The 19652-nt window shown below is 44.6% G+C and overlaps 1 protein-coding gene across 3 annotated transcripts in view; it reads right to left on the bottom strand.

Moving 5' to 3' along the window:
• Positions 1-184: 184 nt before the first annotated feature.
• Positions 185-19652, bottom strand: part of SLC6A9 (solute carrier family 6 member 9) — a 68210-nt gene continuing 48742 nt past the window's right edge. For all 3 annotated transcript variants that reach the window (XM_072419277.1, XM_072419278.1, XM_072419279.1), the window contains 12 exons: positions 12749-12905; positions 12519-12650; positions 12114-12375; positions 10441-10573; positions 10163-10297; positions 9269-9372; positions 7982-8219; positions 7721-7855; positions 6880-6979; positions 6410-6510; positions 5850-6020; positions 185-4795 (listed from right to left, as the gene is read on the bottom strand). In XM_072419277.1, the coding sequence (XP_072275378.1) occupies positions 4601-4795; positions 5850-6020; positions 6410-6510; positions 6880-6979; positions 7721-7855; positions 7982-8219; positions 9269-9372; positions 10163-10297; positions 10441-10573; positions 12114-12375; positions 12519-12650; positions 12749-12905 (1863 nt within the window). In that variant the 3' untranslated portion in view covers positions 185-4600. The remainder of the gene's footprint in view (positions 4796-5849; positions 6021-6409; positions 6511-6879; positions 6980-7720; positions 7856-7981; positions 8220-9268; positions 9373-10162; positions 10298-10440; positions 10574-12113; positions 12376-12518; positions 12651-12748; positions 12906-19652) is intronic.

Raw genomic sequence — 19652 nt, 5'->3', positions numbered from 1 at the left:
TTAAATCCAAAGATATCTTGTTTAGTAATTGAGGAAAGGCTCCAGATTGAAGTTAAGTACTGCAGACTGAGCTCATTTTTCATTTTTAACGCTAGGGGTGTATTTAATTGATATTCAATGTCCCCTATAAACTCATATTGAATCACGCAGAAGACTCATCACACCAAAGAAACAGAGAGTCAAAGAAGTTTTCTACGGTAACTTTAATCAAGATTATTACGTTAAAGGGACATCGAGATTCCAGGATGTGCTGGTAGCTGGTGGGACTCAGGAAACCTTTGATGCATTTGGCAATGACTGGTAAAACAGTACAAATGACAATTCATTGTGCAATAAATTTCATGGTGCCATGTTCAGACACAACTTCCCCCGGCCTTGTGCTGAAGATACCGATCACCCCCATTATTCACATTGTGCATTTGGAGGAAGATGGCCCCCACATGGCTCTGCTGGTCTGGGGGTCATACAGCAATTCTGGCTGTGCTCTTATAACACCTTGTGCTGTGTATAATGCTGGGCTTGCATAGGACGTCACCTTTCCTTGAAGGTCAAATGGTGACATTTAGCAGGGAAAATGTGCTCACAGTTTCATATTTCTTCTATAGACTTTGGGATTCTCACTGGATAAAGATGGCAATCTCAAAGATTAAAAAAATAGTTTCAGTAGACACAGAAGATAAAAAAATATCAACGCTATCGACCAACAACAAAATACGCATTAGTTCATAAAATGTGGGAGGATTAGAAACACTGCTCGCTACCACGCTAGGTAAACTTCTAATACTTTGATGGCAGATTTGTGGAACGTCAAACAAAAGATACAGAAAGTGAGTTACAGGCGATTCTCCACCATACATTCGTCTCTACAAATCTCCTATACATTCACATATATCAATCTACACCACAGAAAACAGAGTCCCAGGTTGGCGTACAGCACGGACAAATCAGGAATTATTTCAGGGTGACGATGGAAGGAAGAGCTTTCCTCATTTGCACCATTGTATTACAGCTTCTCAAAGTAATTTAGTACGAACAGTCTGAGTCCGGCCTCCGCTCCATGCTGCACATAAGGAACGTTTTTGTGGAAAGAATCATTAGAAATAAACAGCAGGCTTATTCAGATCGTGTTTAGTGCAATGGTTGTGGTCTGAGGGTCGTGTGTGGGGCCACACTGCACCTAATAGGCAGACCAGGGCTGTGGTTGGCACTGGATTGTCATTATGGATACAATGCTTGATAAGCAGACATGGCGGTCCTCATGGGACCTATAACACAGAACGTGGCCTCTATAACACAGGTAAGTGACATCTTGTTTTGTTCAATGACAAAGATGCATGGTCGTCATCAATCTGGTCTGCTGTTGTTCTCTGGGGGGGGGGGGGGGGGATGTGTGGAGAAACAGGATATTCACCCACTAGTTAGCAATTTTGCCATAAGCAGCCGTAGTTAGATGTCTTGTGATTCTTTTCTATTCAAATTAATTGAATCTATAATATGTGGCCAAAAGTTTGTGGAACCCGACCAACACGCCTATAAGAGCTTGTCAAACATTCCATTCCAAAATACACCCCCCCTCCCATATGGGCATTATTATCGCACCAATACCGTCCCCCCAATTTCTAGGAGGGCTTTCCACTATATTTTGAGGGGAATCTGTAGGGAACTCGCCAGCATTGGTGAGGTCAGGCACTGATGGTGGGGATTTGCCCCCATTAGGAAGGTCAGGTACTGATAGTGGGGAATTGGCCCTATTGGTAAAGGTCAGGTACTGACGGTGGGGAATTGGCCCCATTGGTGAGGTCAGGTACTGATGGTGGGGGTTTGCCCCTCATTGGTGAGGTCAGGTACTGATGGTGGGGATTTGCCCCCTATTGGTGAGGCCAGGTACTGATGGTGGGGATTTGCCCCCTATTGGTGAGGTCAGGTACTGATGGTGGGGATTTGCCCCCTATTGGTGAGGCCAGGTACTGATGGTGGGGATTTGCCCACATTGGTGAGTTCAGGTGCTGGTGTTGGATGAGAAAACCTGGCTCAACATTCCAACTCATCCCAAAGATGTTAAATAGGGATGATGTAGGGGTTCTGTGCAGGTCACTCAAGTTTCTCAATGGTGACCCGATGTCTTTATGAAGCTGGCTTTGTACCCGGGGGCACAGTCATGGGGGAACAGAAAAGAGTCTTTACCAAACCGTGACCACAAGACTGGAAGAGCACAATTGTCTGAAATGTCTTTGTATGATGAAGAATTATTGGGATCCTTCACTCAACTCCATGATTGGGAAGGGAAGGGGGGGTCCACATACTTTTAGCCATATTCTGTATGCTTGGAATTAATGGATCTGTGCAAGGGTGGGATTTGGCAGATCCCTATATGAAAAATAAGAGATTAAGGGGTAAATTACACTGCCCATCTGTGCCCAGTACATATTGACTGAACTCACCTCAGTCATCCAATGATTTGGATAATCATTTCCCTGCACATGATTCATTTATGAGTAAAGCTCCCCCTATGTGCTGCTATGTACATTACAATACAGGCCACACGTTTTGCACCTAGACGGCATGTGCAGTGACTGCCAGTTTACTGCAATGTCTGCAGCCTTTTACCTTTCCTAGGCCACCACATATGCTGCACATAACAGCCTTCATTTCATGATGCACCGGAAACAGCTGATTGGCTGCTATGATTAACATGGCCAGTTTGATCTAATTATTGCATTATATCCGGAGGAATGTGAGATGTAGTGATGATTACTATTACTATTCCACATCAGTTTCTCATATCTGGAACTGACAATGGGATGTAAGCTCTCTTGGGAAACTGTAGTGACTGTGCAAAGGTAGAAGCACAAAACAACAATGTATAAAGAATCTTCTATAGCAATGGGCAGCCAGTATGTGGGGATATCCGTGGCTGCATAACAACCAAATGTTTGATGCCTTATAGGTTACTGGCACATGGGGACAGCAGGGATGGAGCTACAAGTCCCAGCAAGACTGGCTAGGTGTACTATTGCCTTGTAGTTCCATGGCAGCTGCAGCCATCTGGAACCCTGTATAGTTCCCCCATTGCTGGTGCCCTAGTGTCCTGCCAGTGCAGTGTGCACCTCTCACACATGGCATGTTCCCAGAAGTCTCTGCAGCCTCCAGGTGAGATGCAACCTCTACCACTATAATGTATAGAATCCAGCAGCCTTACATGGAAATAATGACAGACAAGACCCAAATACCAGCTCTGTGCCAGGTCCCTCTCACAAAGGTCCACAAACACCTCACCAGGGTGAATGTTTGTCTTTAAGGTGTGAAAATTCTCCAGGTTACAGAGGAGACAATGGTATCATACACTATCCAATTCATGAATCCAGGCACAGAAAGTGCCTATAGCAGCTCAGTGACATCTGACACATTTGTGGAGGTCCATTATTGAAGACCTGGAGCTCTGTCACACCTGAGGTATGAACTGGTTGTGGCCATACTGTGTAGCTCTTTATGGTTCCTTTTTACAAATAATTGCTCTCAGTTGGGGATTTGATGAAAAGTTAAACTTCCAACCTACAAGAAATGGAATATGGCTCCGACTGTTCTCGGGTCGTATAAAGTGCCTGCTGGCACCTGGATTGGATGAATCTTAGTAATTTGCTGATTGATGTATTTCATGCAAAGCCCCTGGTAAAGATGGCATATAAACGGAAGGCATTAGGGTATAACATGGCACATAAAGCTGGTATATGGGGTATACTTTGTCAGGGTAAAGTTCTGTTATATGTTTAGGTTAATACCTTTGTAGGGCACAAAATTAGGAATCATTAGGAAGACTTAAGCTGCTGGATTGATAACTACCTCAGTGGCTTTAGGGTTGGCAGTGGTAAGAAGTCTTACACAGAGACATAGAGACCTTTTGATCCACAGGAGGCGCTGTGGTACCCTTACGATGAATCAATCGGAATGCCCCTCGTAGGACACACAGCTCGATAGCAGCTCCTCTTTTGTATTATCAGTCAGTGGCTCTCTGGGTGGATGTGTATGTAGATGCAGCAGGCAGGAAAGTGGCCCTTTTTGTCACAGAATGGCCCTCCACTTCCTGCTGTCTTTCTCAAGTAACAGGAATAAGAAGTGTTGCATTTCTCTTCTCTCTCCCCAGTTCAGTAAAATGTCCTATGTTGCTGGGGTAGAGTTACGGAGGGCGCACAACCCCTGGCATCCCCGGGTTAAAAAACTGAGCTTTAAAAAACTCTATAAAATAAGATTTCATGTAAACTAAAATTAGAAGAGTTAGATCTACAATGTGAGATGATGCCATCTCTCTCCCCCATGTTCTCCCATCCCGCACATTGTTGGTGTCCTGGCAATGAGAGTCGGGGACTGGGCAATCCCGGGCTGTGGCTCCTCTGCTCAGCAGCTGAACGATTGAGGTCTCCTCATGGATGGGAGAAACAGTTTGATAGTTATTCTGTTGAATGCTCTGAGGTGACGGGTTGGAAAGAGGACAATGGAGGATACGACTGGTCTGGATGAAGACAAGAGGGAGACGGGGTGAGGGGAAGGGTAAAGACGCATCCATACCACCAGTGCCTTTCTCCACCCCTTCCGCCGGAGCTGGTTACACTTTGGAGTCCTGGCTGTGGGCCTGCCCGTTGCTGCCCTGTATTGTTAGACCGATCTCTTCCTTCTTCTGCTTCTCCGGGTTCAGTGGTTGGATCTCAGGGCTGCCCTCCTCTAGTGCATATCTGCCGGTCCGGTGTTCAAGCAGAGCCGGTCCCCAGTCCTTGCTGGCCTTCACTGAGTTCTTCAATTTCTGCCAATACGACATGAAACAAAACATAAGCTGAGAAGTGTGCCAATCAATATAATAGCGGGCAGTAAAAACTCTTGCCAACCACTATGATTACCACTCTGACCAGAACCCTTCCTGTCTCACTACTGCGATATTCACTCTCACTAACCAATAGTAAAGTTCTGGTAGGATGGTGGACAAAGCCAGAAGCCAGGAATGGTGGCCTGTGAAGGAGATCTGGGATAATGTACAGGCACATGAGGTGCCCACTGTCATGTCCCAATCTGGAATATCAACTTAGACCTCAGGTTTGTTTTAAATATTGCTTAACGTTTAAAAATTCTCAAGACCAGCAAAAATGTTATTTTCTAATTTACGGTTCATCTGAGAAGGATGCGGCTTCTGTCTGTCATTTCTTGGGACATGGAGATGAGGTGCTGGATTATTCTAGTCCTTTATCCAGGCACACAAGAAAGTTCATACAGCTCTAACCATGGCAGCTCATGTACACTGAAGGGGCCTTGAGAAAACTCCGGGACAAACCCAGCCAACAAAGAGGGTGACCCAGCATACAGGGCATGAGAGGGGGAGGATAACCTTTTAGCATCCCATTATTCCATCAGTATGCTGCAATGTTTTAGCCAACATGTTGCAGAACTGCAACCTTCCCTTCATCAGGACTTAAAGAATGCAAACAAGAAATGCAATATAAAACAAAAAACAAACAATCCGAGCTATGTCAGTGTACTTGCTAAAATCTTTCAAAATCAATGCACTCTTCTATAAGTATATGAGTGGTGTAACAATAAAACAGCACTTCTGGCATCAATTCGAACATAAACAGGAACTCTCCATAGGGATGCCACATAATAGGGCTGCCTGTGATTTGACTACAAGCTCTCTGCAGAGCAGAAACAGACACAGACTTATAATATCTGCTATACAGTTGTCTTATTATGCTTCCTGATTTTATTATATAGAATGAATAGATTATCTGATACATGACAGGGCTGTGTGTGGTTTTAGTATAGAGAAGCTGGAGTACCTGAATTACGCTCCCACCCTTTAGACTCACCTGGAGAAAGGTGTCCCCGTCAGATTGCCAGATCTTGAAAAAGGCGTATCCGGGTATACAGATCACCGAGGACAGTGCCATCAGAAATCCGAGTGAGATGGCCCAGCCTGGGTAGATGTAGTCATTGTATGTGATTGGCCGATACTGGATGACGGTGAAGATTAAGATGAACTGAGGAAGAAGCACAGAAATAATGTGAACTTGCATTCGAATATTCTCCTAATTATTCCCTCAAATATTATGTTCCCTCACTTTGTGTAAATCCCAGAGGAACCAATCAAAATTCTTGGTATATTTTAAATTCCGAATGGCATCCTAATTATAGGCTGTTGTGTGAATAACATTAAACATTTTTGTGTATTTCATGATTATATACACTGACTGGCCAAACAAAGTCACACACAGAGCTGACATTGCAGGGACATAGCTGCCTTGCTCACTATTTATTCATTTTCTCAATTTACTAAGACCAGTGCAACACCAATCTGGGCCCAGGATTATTCCCTGGAATATCCCCATATTCCTCTACATAGATCGACGGAGGTGGTCAGGAGACTTACGAAGATAATGGCCGGGGAGATGAACCGCCAGCAGACCTGGAAGAAGAGGGGAGGAGGAAATCCCAACATCATTTCAATGTCTTTGAAGTAGTTCCGGTGACCTGTGAGAGGGAAGAGGATCAGAAAATTGTGGGGCTCCATCAGTACCAAATTCAGCCATTCTGGACCCTCATAAGTTACAATGAGTAAGCGACAAAGTTATGGAAACACAAGCAGAGAAAAATACATGATTGTTGGCCACAATGACCAGTTCTGTCCAGAAAGAAGTTCTGGAATAAATTGCCTGCCATGGGAAGATAAAATCTAGAATCTGATGATGATAATGTGTTTGTAGCAGCAAATATTTGCTTCAGTTATGTACAATACTCATGCTGCGAGAAGACATGGAAAGATTTTAGCTGGCTGGACACAAGCAAAGCTTGTTGTTATTATTTTAAGTTATATGAATGATGTATGGAAAAGCCACTCACCATATATGTACATTATAGCCACGCACATAATACAGGAAATGATGACAAGAGAAAAGCTGGCAGCGTAATTCTCCATCAGAAGCAGCCAGTAGATTCCGGCCTATAGGAGGAAAGAATACAAATTATGACTAAAAGAGAGATAAAAATATTAAATTAACTTTCTGTGTTCAGCAATTGGGGGCCTGCAGCATGGATTCCCAGCGATCAGCAGCCAAGTTCACCCAGCTCCCTGGACTTACAAATACCCAGCACTGACAGCCACCAGCACCCAAATAACCAGCACTGACAGCCACCAGCACCCCACTCCCAGCATTGACAGCCACCAGCACCCCACTCCCAGCATTGACAGCCACCAGCACCCCACTCCCAGCATTAACAGCCACCAGCACCCCACTCTCTGGACTGGCAATTACCTGCACCCCACTCCCTGGGCTCCTTGCCACCCAGTTTATGCAAAGTCAAGTGCAAACCCAAAGAAGATTTTTAAAATGATTTTTCTATTTTTATTAGCTTTTTAAATAATTAGTGCAATGATCTGAGGACAGAAAAGTTTAGTGCAATCTGACTAATATTATTGTCTTTATATCCATATATCAGACCAAACAGAAGGACACCTGCGGAGGGACAGAAGTGGTGCGGTGCATCCCACAGATGAGGGCACTATTAGTCTTAGTTGTGACCCTGTACAAACAAAACAATGGTCTGTTGGGTTGGAGCACAATGTCACCCACAGAAAATAATAAAACCCCCTCTGCCTCACTAATAGTATTAGGGATATATACCCCACTAAGCTGTCCCCCTCCCAGTGCTCCATGGCTGGGGAAAGGGTTTCATCACTTACCTGTGTTGTTAGTGGGATTCCCAACAGAAAACCGATTATCGCCACTCCAAGCGTCACAAACGTCTTCCAACGAATAATCCAGTCGCTGCCGATCTCATCCACAATGGCAGTGACAAGAGTCTCCAGCAGACAGAACTGCAGCCAAAATGAAGCAGAATGGGAGTTGGGTGAGAGGCGACACTGGATGCCGTTGTGAGGAAGATTCCTCATATGTTATAAATGAAAATTGTCCAGTTCCACTCATTCCAATCCCAAGCTTACCTGTGTGCCCAACCCCAGCAGGATGAGCATAAAGAAGAACAATATGGACCACAGAGGAGATATCGGCAGCAGGGTCAGAGCCTCGGGGTAGGCCACAAATGCCAGGCCGGGACCGTGATCAGCCACATTGGAAACTTCCACACCCAGGTGGTTTGCCATGAAGCCCAGAATAGAGAAGATGACAAAGCCAGCATAGACGCTCGTGGCACAGTTGGTGATGCTGATGATGATGCTGTCTCTGAGTAAAGAAAATTGCATTTCAGAATTCCTGCGGGGTCGTACTGCCTGCAGGCTGCATTTGTGTAACCCCAAAAAGTCTTTTACAGTAAATCACAAAGTGCAACAAATGTGCTGAAGTCCCTACAATCAGACAAGATGTGGACTTACAAAAATACCCTTGGCCTGTGTGGGGCTGACATTCCAACCTCAGAAGGACACACTATACACAATGATGAATGGAGGGATCCGTTTATTATATTTCTGACCACCAAACATCTTCATATTAAGAATGGAAAATTGATTTCTAGTTACCAGCAATGCAGAAACCAATTCTTGGTTTCAAATGTCAGCTCTCTTCATTGCTGCCCTTGGATGACACAAAATACATATTTATTTCCTAGTAATAAATATTTTCTGTGCTTTCCGTTGTTCCTCCTCACAAAAATGAATCTATCCCTCCCCCTAAAAGTTGTCTGACCCAGTGGAAAACAAGCTAGCTTATAGACATAAGTTCATTAAGTTCACCCTCTAGGGAAATAAACATATCCCAGATATAAAACCCTATGGACATAGCTGATCCAGAGGAAGGCAAAAAAGTACAATTTGCTTCAAAAGGGGAAAAAAATTCCTTCCCGATTCCCTGAGACAATGGGATGTTCCCTGGATCAGCAGTCTCTGTTATCTTTACTATAAATCCCCAGTTATATTCTGTGCTTCTAGAAATCATCCAACTTTTTCTTAAAGCAATCTCTAGAACTTGCTGAAACTACTTTCTGATAGAGCCGATTCTATGTATATATTTATACATGGTGATCATATCCCCCCTTATACGTCTCTTCTCAAGGGAGAATAGATTCAGTTCAGATAATCTCTCCTCATAGCGGAGCTCCTCCATTCCTTTTATTATTTTTGTTGTCCTTCTCTGCACTCTCTCCAATTCCACAATCATAGTCATCATTTATTTATCGATTCTTTGCCTACAAAGGTTCCCCAGATATGAAACTGCTGATCTCCTTAGTTATATACGAGGACGTATGCCCTATGACTCCAGCCAGTGAGAGCACTTACCTGTAACAGTTGTTGTGAAATTTGTTGTAGGAAGCCATAGTGATAAGACCTCCCCACGCACATCCCAGAGAGTAGAATATCTGTGAGGCGGCATCACCCCAAACCTGCAGGACATAAAGAGACAAACCTTTGTTATATGTGTGAATATGATGAGATAATAGGACAGATGGCAGGATGTCCATCATCATCTGGGAATAAAATGCACATTGTCCTTCATTGTCATAGCCGAAAGAAATTCTACAAACAGAACAACCAAACCTGTGACTCCAATGCAAGCACAATATCAGAAATGTGAAAGAAAATAAGGTAACAAACACAAACAATCCGGTACAAATAAACATTCATAGATGCATGGCTGAGACTCGTGTTTTCACTGTGAAGGATTTCCATCTCTCACTGCAGGCCAGACAGCCAGACATTTGTGTTTAGTTTCAGTATGTGAAGATTGACTCGCTTATTCTGATTTGTCCACTAGATGGCAGTATTATCATGCCTTATGATACTGCCCCTTACGGGGGGGGGGTCATGGGGTATTTATTTGTCAGACTGTAAAATGTAATTAGCGGCAATTCTTTTCACAATAAATTATGGTGTATGTGATCATTCCTTCCTGCAGAGGTATCTACATTCACTACATCATTCTCTCAGTGGTCAGTAAAGCCCAAACTTTTTTTTTTTTTTACTTTAGAGTAAAAAGGATTAAAACCTGAACAATTAAGTTTTTTGCTGTCTGTCCCCTCATTTCCTACCTCAGAGGGTACAATGTAGGGGCAAACTGCTTTCCCATTGAAAGATTTCTATTTTCTGGTGACAACCATAACACAGATTTCCCATCTCTTCCTGTCCTGGTGACAATGACCAAAACAAATATAGGGGATCACATGATCCGATTACCTTGGCATCCAGAATCTTGTCCCATTGCGGTGTCAGGTAATACATGATCCCATTGACGGCTCCCTCCAGGGTAATGCCACGAATGAAGAGGATGGTCAGGACCACATAGGGTAAGGTGGCCGTGAAATATACCACCTGGGGGGGCAGAAAGGAGGAGAGGGGTTCAGGATAACAATTTATAGATGGTTGTATTATATATAAATCTAATTTATTTATTACAAACATTGTAAGGAATCAGGTTGATGTGGAAGATTCCATTTTTGGCCGGGGGGTCTTACCTTTCCAGAGGATTTCACCCCTCGGATGAGGCACAGGAACACCACAACCCAGGACAGGCCGAGACACCCCAAGATGGGCAGCCGAACCTCCCCGAAATTCCCAATGTCATCTGACAGATTCAGCACGTAATTCCTGGAAGACAATGACATGGGGTGTCACATATGCTTTGTACACAGTGCCTGCACAGGGCAGCACCAGGCGCATTTTCCCACTTTGCTGCAGTTTTGTAGTGGCTGATAAATAATGGATGAATTCAGGGAAAGCGAGAAGTTTCTGTCTATGGGTGACATAGAGGAAGGAGGAGAATGTATCTGGGATTATGTTTAGGAGGTACCCTGCAGAGTGATTAGCAATGGGTGCATGGATGGAGTAGCGAACGGCACTGCTCTCATTGACTTCTGCTAGTTATGGAGTTTATAAACTTTGTACTGGACTAGTAAAACATCTCTGTGCACGCCGCCTTTCATACTTTAACTGACTACTCAAGTAAAATGATTTCTGAGCCCGGACAAGGGGCAGCTGTACACAATAGCAGCCCATTAGGTCAGAGACACGCTCCATATGCCACATATCAGGACAATACCAGGGCTGGCCAATCAAAGAGGTATTTCCTGTACACTTCCATGAATGCCAGTATGGGTGCTGTGGGGGACCGGCTCCCTTCAGGAGACCCTATGATCTCTGCCATGGGTGCCCGTGCCGTACAGGGCCAGCTATGTCTTTGAGGATGCTACAGTACAAAGGGCAAAAAGATGCCCCCCACCAATTCACTGTTTTTTTCCACAGGGAAATTCTTTTGGATTCAGTGATCTCACCGCTGAAAGTGTCTTATCGCTGCCATCTCCAGCGCTTTGTTCTGAGTGGGTGACTGCTGGAGGGATATTAGGCGCACGGCGCCAGTCATTAGAACAATAACACAATGCCCATTGAGCTCACGTATGGAAATAAGCACCTTACACTGTTAAGGCAAAATCCCGGGATACAATACAAGGAAACTGAGTGCCAGCCCAGCTCGGTGTAATGTAAATTCCACATGGAGGGCCTAACTCGCTAAATGGTGCTCCATTGACAGGTGCTACACATGACTGCAGTACATGGTCTGTATCCAGAAGACATAAATTAGATCATATTTAGCACCTTGTGACTTGCTGCAAAGTTAGAATGTTGCAGTCTGATCACTGAGGAAGAGGAGACTGACAAAATGCCTTGTTCTGCCTGCAGCAGACTGAATAGATCGTTTCAGCCTAGGCAATGTCAGGTGAAGCTTTTCTGAAACATGAGACTGTCACTGTCAGAAATGAATTCATGCAATTTATTTTAAATCTAACCATAACATATAGTATGCTGCTTCCCCACCTCCTAGATTGTAATCTGTTCGGAGCAGGATCCTCTCCCCCTCCTGTATCACTCTCTGTGTCTTTCATTTGCAACCTATATTTATTGTACAGGGCTGCCTCATATGTTCGCGCTATATAAATCCTGTATAATATTAATAAAATTACAATCCTCATTATTATATTTTATTGCCATACCACTTTCTGACAGTAGGTGGTGCTGCAGTTGAGCTATGGCAATCATCTGCAGGTAGGGACCCCTTTATGTTCACATATGGAGGGCTCAGATCCCCGGAGCACAGGAAATACAAGACCATGCAGAACGTCCTATCACTCACTTCCAATACTCCTCGCTCGGGCTCGTCCTCTTCACAGTCTGATTCAAGATGGCGGACAGGTTGTGGTGAGAGGTAAAGTTGGAGGAGTTTGTGGAGGGGCTCAGCACCCCTACGCAGTTCTCTGTGTTCCACATATTGTTGCAGTATGTCCAGGGCAGAATTCGGTTCATAGACATGAAGAAGTAGTAAAATGCGATGCAGATAACCACATTGTAATAAATACCGATATAGGTGGAGACGACCATCATTCCGTAACCGATGCCTGAAACCAGATGAAGGTAATATGTGTTAGTGGTGATCATATGAATACGATATATCACATACAGGAGATTTGACTCTATTGATTTGTATTATTGGAGCCGGAGTCGAGTTCTGTGTCTGTTCAGCAATGACAGGTCATCTTACCTTTAAACATGGGGCTGATCCTCCAAACCCCGAGACACCCCTGACTGGCAAACTGTCCAAATGAGAGCTCCATAAAGAACAGAGGGATGCCACAGAAGACCAGCATGATGAAGTACGGGAACATGAAGGCTCCTGAGGAGGGAGAATGATTGTACAGCATATATATGAGGAATGGTGGAGGGATTCTTTACAGTAAGAGCAGTTATAATATCAGGACAGTGCCGACTTACCGCCTCCATTTCTATAGCAGAGATATGGGAATCTCCAGACGTTCCCCAAACCAACTGCATACCCCACACTGGTTAGGACAAACTCTATCTGGTTTTCCCAGTTTCCTCTCTTCACATTTTCATCCCTTTTTGTGACTTCTCCGGGAACGGCACCATTCTATAAATGTAATAAATGGCAGATAAGCTTTATTGTGAATTATTCTATATGAGTTCCGACACATTTCAGGGGTGCAGAAGAAGCGATTCATCAGGGCTGAACATGAAATGTTTGCTGAGCTCTATAGATGATGTCCTTGCTGTTACTGGGTGATGGATCTCTATAGATTGACAACCCCTGGCCACAACTTCACCATTGCCGCAGCTTCACCAAGTAGCAGCAATAACTCTCTGGAATGGTCTTCCTCATCCTCTTCTGTCTCCTAAACCCTCATTACTCATCCACCATTCCATATCCTGACCGATCAGCTGTCGGTCACTCTGCTCTTCTCCTATCAGTATGCTTTTTGCACTCCAGTAATACTGAATGGTCCATGTGCTGCTTCTTTCTTGCCCAGTCTGAGATGCGCTGTTAAAGGGCTTGCATGAGTCACATGGAGTCTGTTCATATTAAGGGGTGCACTGGTAAGACCCCAGTCACATGACCACATCCACATGATGAATGCAGCACCCACTTGGTTGGGATACTTTGCATGCCCTTGGCTGGTTGTCCGGGACAATGGCGAGGACAGAGCAAAGCATGTGTCGGAGGGGAGGTGGAGTGAAATTGGCAGCGTCAGTAGAATTCAGGTCACAGATGGAATGGTCAGTAATTCTAATGAGCCCCGGACTGCCAAGCCGAGGAGAGCTTCCAATACGACTGTCCGCAGCACATCTACCGGCCACAAAACACAGCTGGAAGAATCATTGCTGCAGACATTAGGACATAAAGTGAATAATGGGCTCAAAGCCTGAAGGTCTGAACACAGCTCCAACTTTTTATTTAACTACAATTCTCAAAATGCCCTTTAATGGCCACCCCAAAGCATGCCCATGGTTTATCCCCGGGTCCACCTCCTATATATGAATGGTTGTCTGTAGAATATGAATTCTGATTATAAAAAAAAGGACTATTTGTACCAATGGAGATTCCATGAGCAACTAAATAAAGTGTAAATTGTCCCTGTAGGTCGGCAGTAATTCCTTATTTTAGATTTGGTGAGTCACACGATTGAGTCATCGCTGTTATGATTAGCAATTTGTTCAGCGTACACATCGACATTAATAAAGATATTTTCTGGCACAATTACTTGTCTGGCCCCAGAGATTATTTTAGTTCTCTGGGACCTGCAATGTGTCCAAAAACTCCAGGATCTGCTCCAATCTGCCACCCCAAGAAGAGCCGTCCAGCCCGCTGAGCCCTATAAGTGTTTATTGCCACGTAAAGGAAAATAAATATTACAGGGAAATATGCAATTTATATAATACCAAGAAAAAAAATATTGTCTGCTGATTTATTTCACTAGGTGCCCATTTACACCTGTGGCCCTGGTGCCTTGTGTAACACGGGAATATCGCACATCAATGGGCGCTGTGTCAAAGCATCACATTGCAATAGATGGGCTGCCAATGAACAAGAATACAATGCAGCACACTACAATGGATGCCGGAGTGTTAACATACATTGTAAAACCCTCACTACTTCCCATCACTACATATCCCCCTCCTATTGTGGTGCACTGCAATGCATGTGTGCTGAGTTATTGCGTTGACAATGACAATAAATGGCACCACTGCTACGCACGACACTGGAAAGATATGAACAAGGCTTTAGAGATCTATTTCTAAAGGTTTTCACATATAACTCACACATTTATTTACAATTTAAACAAAATAGAACATTTTTTCTTGCTGCCAGATAATTTTCTTTTAATAGTTTTCAGGAAGTTTTGGGTGTTGATCACTTTGTCCTGTGTGATGACATTTACTGGAGACAGACGGGGGGCGCTGTGCATCCATTCATGCCCTGTTTACTGACAGACCCCTCAGCTATGCCATCTGGGCACTGGTACTGCCAGGGACTACAGAGAACTGAACACAATCTCTGGCCAAATGACAGGGCGCATCTTCTCAGCGTATAACCACATCACGCACACAGCCCGTGTCGGGGAATTTATATATTTGGAGGGAGATGAAGAGTCCCAAATGTCTGGAAAAACAGCAAAACCAAAATAGTGCATTGGGACAATATGAGGAAGAACCCTTAAATTGGACAATGACAGGGCTGCTGTACATGGGAGTTACGGATATATAAAATTGGATGTAAACCCAATCACTCCAATCTTATTCAAGCTTGACTTCCTATACAGGGTGACAACACTCTGTTTCAGTCTCCTAATTGTGCTCCTGCAGCCACTCCAGGAAGCCAACACAACACCTACATATTACACAGATATGGACCACTGGGGTCACCATCAGCAAATCCACCGTGAGAAGGGCCATGGAGCCATTGCTGGAGGGCATGTAAATGGCAGGAGATCAGCAGAGATGGAACAACACGTGTTACATGCCCTAATAATGCCCCACTGGGGAAAACCTTTGTTATCAAGATTAAATTTTGGTGATAAAGGTGGAGAGTTTGTATAAAGTTTGAAGATGATAAAAATCGAGGCCCCTAACAAGCTCCTAAAATAAGGTAGAGATCTGAACTGGCAAAAAAAGAACCATTCCAATCTATTAATATTCGGGTCCTGGAGATCCACAACAGCTCACATACATTGATCTGACAGGTGGAGGGATCCCACTGATTGGGGTACAATGACCCCGGACAAGGAATGAGCTGTATTAGGCATCCAGGGGCTAGTGGGGTCTTGAAGGTGATGGGTTGGAAATGAGAAAACCAATAAGTGTTCCGATCAGAGCAAAATGTGATGGCAGCACGCTGGGTCCGAGCTCCTCCAAACAGGCCGGCCCTGATGGATGTTCATGGTATGCGGGGAGTACCTACCACTGGTGAACTGGTGACAGCGTCATAGGGAAATTATTGGGGGAGGGCAGTCTGGGGTGCTCTAACAGAAGAGCCACTGCAGCTCAAATTGCTGAAAGATGTAGAGCCAACCATGATAGAAAGGTGTCAGAACACCCAGAGCATATCAGCTTGCTGACATCAATCAGAGTGGCCATGCTGATTCCTGTTCACCGCTAAAGGTGCCTACAATGGGCACATAGACAGCATAGACTGAAGGTGGTGTCATCTGATGAATTCCATCTTCTTTTAGGTTGTGTAAATGTCTGGGTGTATCATTTACCTGGAGAAAAGATGGCAGCAGGGGGCATTATGGGAAGACAGCGGGCTGGCAGAACCAGCAGGGTGCATTATGGAAGTAGGTAGGCCAGTGCAGGCAGCAGGGTGCATTATGGGAAGTAGGTAGGCTGGCGGAGGCCACAGGGTGCAATATGGGAAGAAGGCAGGCCGGGGAAGGCAGCAGAGGGCATTATGGGAAGAAGGCAGGCCAATGGAGGCAGCAGGGTGCGTTATGGGAAGAAAGCAGGCCGGTGGAGGCAGCAGGGTGCATTATGGGAAGAAGGCAGGGTGGTGGAGGCAGCAGTGTGCATTATGGGCAGAAGGCAGGCCGGTGGAGGCAGCAGGGTGCATTATGGGAAGATGGCAGGCTGGCGGAGGCCACAGGGTGCATTATGAGAAGATAGCAGGCTGGCAGAAGCAGCAGGGGGCATTATGGAAAGATGGCTGGCCATTGGAGGCAGCATGGTGCATTATGGAAAGATGGCTGGCCATTGGAGGCAGCATGGTGCATTATGGGAAGAGGGCAGGCTGGTGGAGGCAGCATGGTGTAATATGGGAAGAGGGCAGGCTGGCGGAGGAAGCATGACCTAAGGGATTAGAGTCTTGAGCCAGATACCATAGGACACCATCAGAGGTCCTGTGGAGTCCATGGTGAGATTCCCACAGTGAAGTATTCAGGTTTTGTGGGAACATAATGAGGAGAATACAATTAAATGACCCCCATTCCCCCCTCCCTGCCCCTTCAGCGCTCATGTGAGAGGAAAGCTGACTACCAACAACTGTTGTGAGTCTTCCACAAATGGCGAGATGTCGGGAATGATTTTGCTCAGGTCTGTAGGGTGCTGGCATCAGGAGTCTGTGTGCGCCTAACCATGTCATTTAATTACTGATGCGAGCGGTTAGGATGTGACGGCCAGTTACCCCCGCACAGATCTGCCAGAGAAAGCAATCTGCTGACAGTTAAAGCTGCTGAAAATCACTTCCATTTAACCCTTTAGCCTTTCACATCCATGAAAAGGAATCCTTGGGGCTCAATAGAAGGAAGGCCGAAAGGAAGGCATGGACGCTACTAAACTTCACACCACCAGCCGCGACCTCCGGGGGCCACATAAGATCCAACCTCTCCCAGTGCCATGCTTCTAGCTGCCTCCATGGAGAAAAGTATTTAATACCCAAAACAATCAAAAGTTGAGAAACAAGTATCTTTATCCTCTGCAATCACTGTGAAAAGGAAAAAAGTGAAATTTTACCAAAATTGGGACTTCAAAGGCTGCAAAGCCCTTCTAGATAAGGACATCAATGGTTCCATACAATGGGCCAACACTACACGTATGATCTCCAAACACAAGCTGATACAAAGAATCTGAACTATGAAGCCAACATCCTCCACCTCACATACATGTAACATGCGTGTGCAGGAAATTGTCAGTATCTACAATCAAGGGTCAGTGAATCCCAATACAGAAATCCCAATTTTATGCTGATAGAATTTCAAAAGAATATATTAGAAGTTTGTATTTTCAGCAAATGTTCTTATGTTATGCTAGAGATAAAGTGTGATTCATATTAAACAACATTTGTGCAACTGCGAGACTGCTGAGCTGCACTCCTGCTGGATGGTCACATTCTGTACGGGCAGGGCTGGCGCGGGAGGGCAGCTGGCACCCCGGCACTGGGCAACTGAGCATGATAATGTGATTGGGAAGCGTGTGACTGACCTCAGCAATGGGGAAATGAGAATGATTCTCACTCACAGTAAATATACAAAGGGGGGAGAAAAGAACGGGGGTAGAGAGATGATGGGGAGAGGGAGAAGCGGAGAGAAAACAAGCAGATAGGACAGAGGGGAAAGTGTGAAAAAATAGTGAAATGAGGAGATGGGAATATCAGAGGGAATGATTGAGGGGAGCTTATTCACCCCATATTCACCCCAGATTATAAGAGTTGGCACAGTTTGCATTGAGATACATATTGGATGCATTGGGGGTAATATACTAATACTTTACTATGGCATTACTTAGTTAATATTTAAATATTCTGCAAGGGAATTTTCCCTGAGCTCAGTGAATGAGCCGTAACTGGGTATTCTTTGTATAGTGAACTTTTACCACATTCACTAATGCAGAGCGATAATTCCCTATGCTAAGTAAACAGTCTACACTCCTTAAATCAACCCCATTCCAGGAGATCTTTGATCTCAGGTCAGCTCACCCTAAATTTGTCCTGCAGGATTTTAGTGAACAGATCCCACTGATACAGGAAAATATATGGCAGTGCGTCTGGTGTGCTGAAAACCACAGAGAAAAATCTGATAATCATCCCACCCATATGAAGACATTGAGAAGTCTCCTGTGTACGATGCCACATTATAGGTCAGAGCCATAAACATGAAAGGGGATCTGAGGAATCCATGTGTGATCTCTACTGACTATTCTGCAGATTCATACACAGTGAATGATTTGTAACAGCTGAAATTGTTATCATACAACTTTCTTTATAGGAAATAGCATTCATTAGTAAATGATTGTTTCCAGTGATATTGATGTGTTGTCTGTAGGGAGCTCAGGTTTTATATTTTTATATCTTATCATTTCTCAATACCAAGCTGATCAGATTGTAGTGGTTCCCTTATATTCTACATAGTTAGGTTGAAAAAAAGACATAATCACTAGGTAAATAAACATATTCCCTATAGACATAACTGATCAGGAGAAAGGCAAAAAAACCCTTATAAAGCCCGGTTCAATTTAATCCAACAGGGGGAAGTATTCCTTCCTTCTTTACTTTAAAGCTTTAATCCCCAGTTATATTCCATGCTTCCACAAATCATCCAGCTTTTTTTAAAGCAATCTATAGACCCTAAATAAAATTATAAAATCTTAAATTTTGTATTGCCAAGGTTTAGAATATGAGGTTGGTGGATTCATAGATATCAGAGGACAGATATGGAAGATGACAAATGGATAAAAGAGGAAATCTAAACTGTGAGAGTTTCAGAAAGCTGCCATTGTTCACCTCCCTACCTCCCAACTTCCAACTGCCTGGCTCTGGTCTCAAATCTATCTGAGCCAGAAACAAAGAGCAGCCATACACCTAGTGATTTAATATATAACCAAGCCCCCCTCTGAAAGATGGGGTTCAGGGGTCCACAGTGAAGGGTCCTGGAAATTTCCATAATACGAAGACATTGCAGACAATTGGGCTCTTCCAGCCTTGTTGTCACAGTTTGGTGAAGACCCTTTTCTGTTCCCGCATTACTGTGCCCCGGCGTACAAAGCCCCCTCCATAAAGACATGGGGTCACCAGTTTGGTGTGGAGGAACTTGAGTGTCCTGCACAGAGCCCTGACCCCCTTGAGCTACTGAACTCTTTTGGGGTGAATTGGAATGGTGAGCCAGGTCTTCTCATCCAACATCAGTAACTGACCTCACCAATAGGGGGCAAATCCTCCTAATCAGTACCGGACCTCACCAATGGGGGGCCAATCCTCATCATCAGTACCTCGCCTCACCAATAGGGGGCAAATCCTCATCATCAGTACCTGGCCTCACCAATGGGGGGCCAATCCTAATCATCAGTACCTGGCCTCACCAATGGGGGGCCAATCCTAATCATCAGTACCTGG

Source organism: Pyxicephalus adspersus, chromosome 8 (assembly GCF_032062135.1).
Source record: "Pyxicephalus adspersus chromosome 8, UCB_Pads_2.0, whole genome shotgun sequence".
NCBI lineage: Eukaryota > Metazoa > Chordata > Amphibia > Anura > Pyxicephalidae > Pyxicephalus > Pyxicephalus adspersus.
Note: the sequence above shows the minus strand (reverse complement) of the source record. Positions and strands in the feature narration are given on the sequence as shown.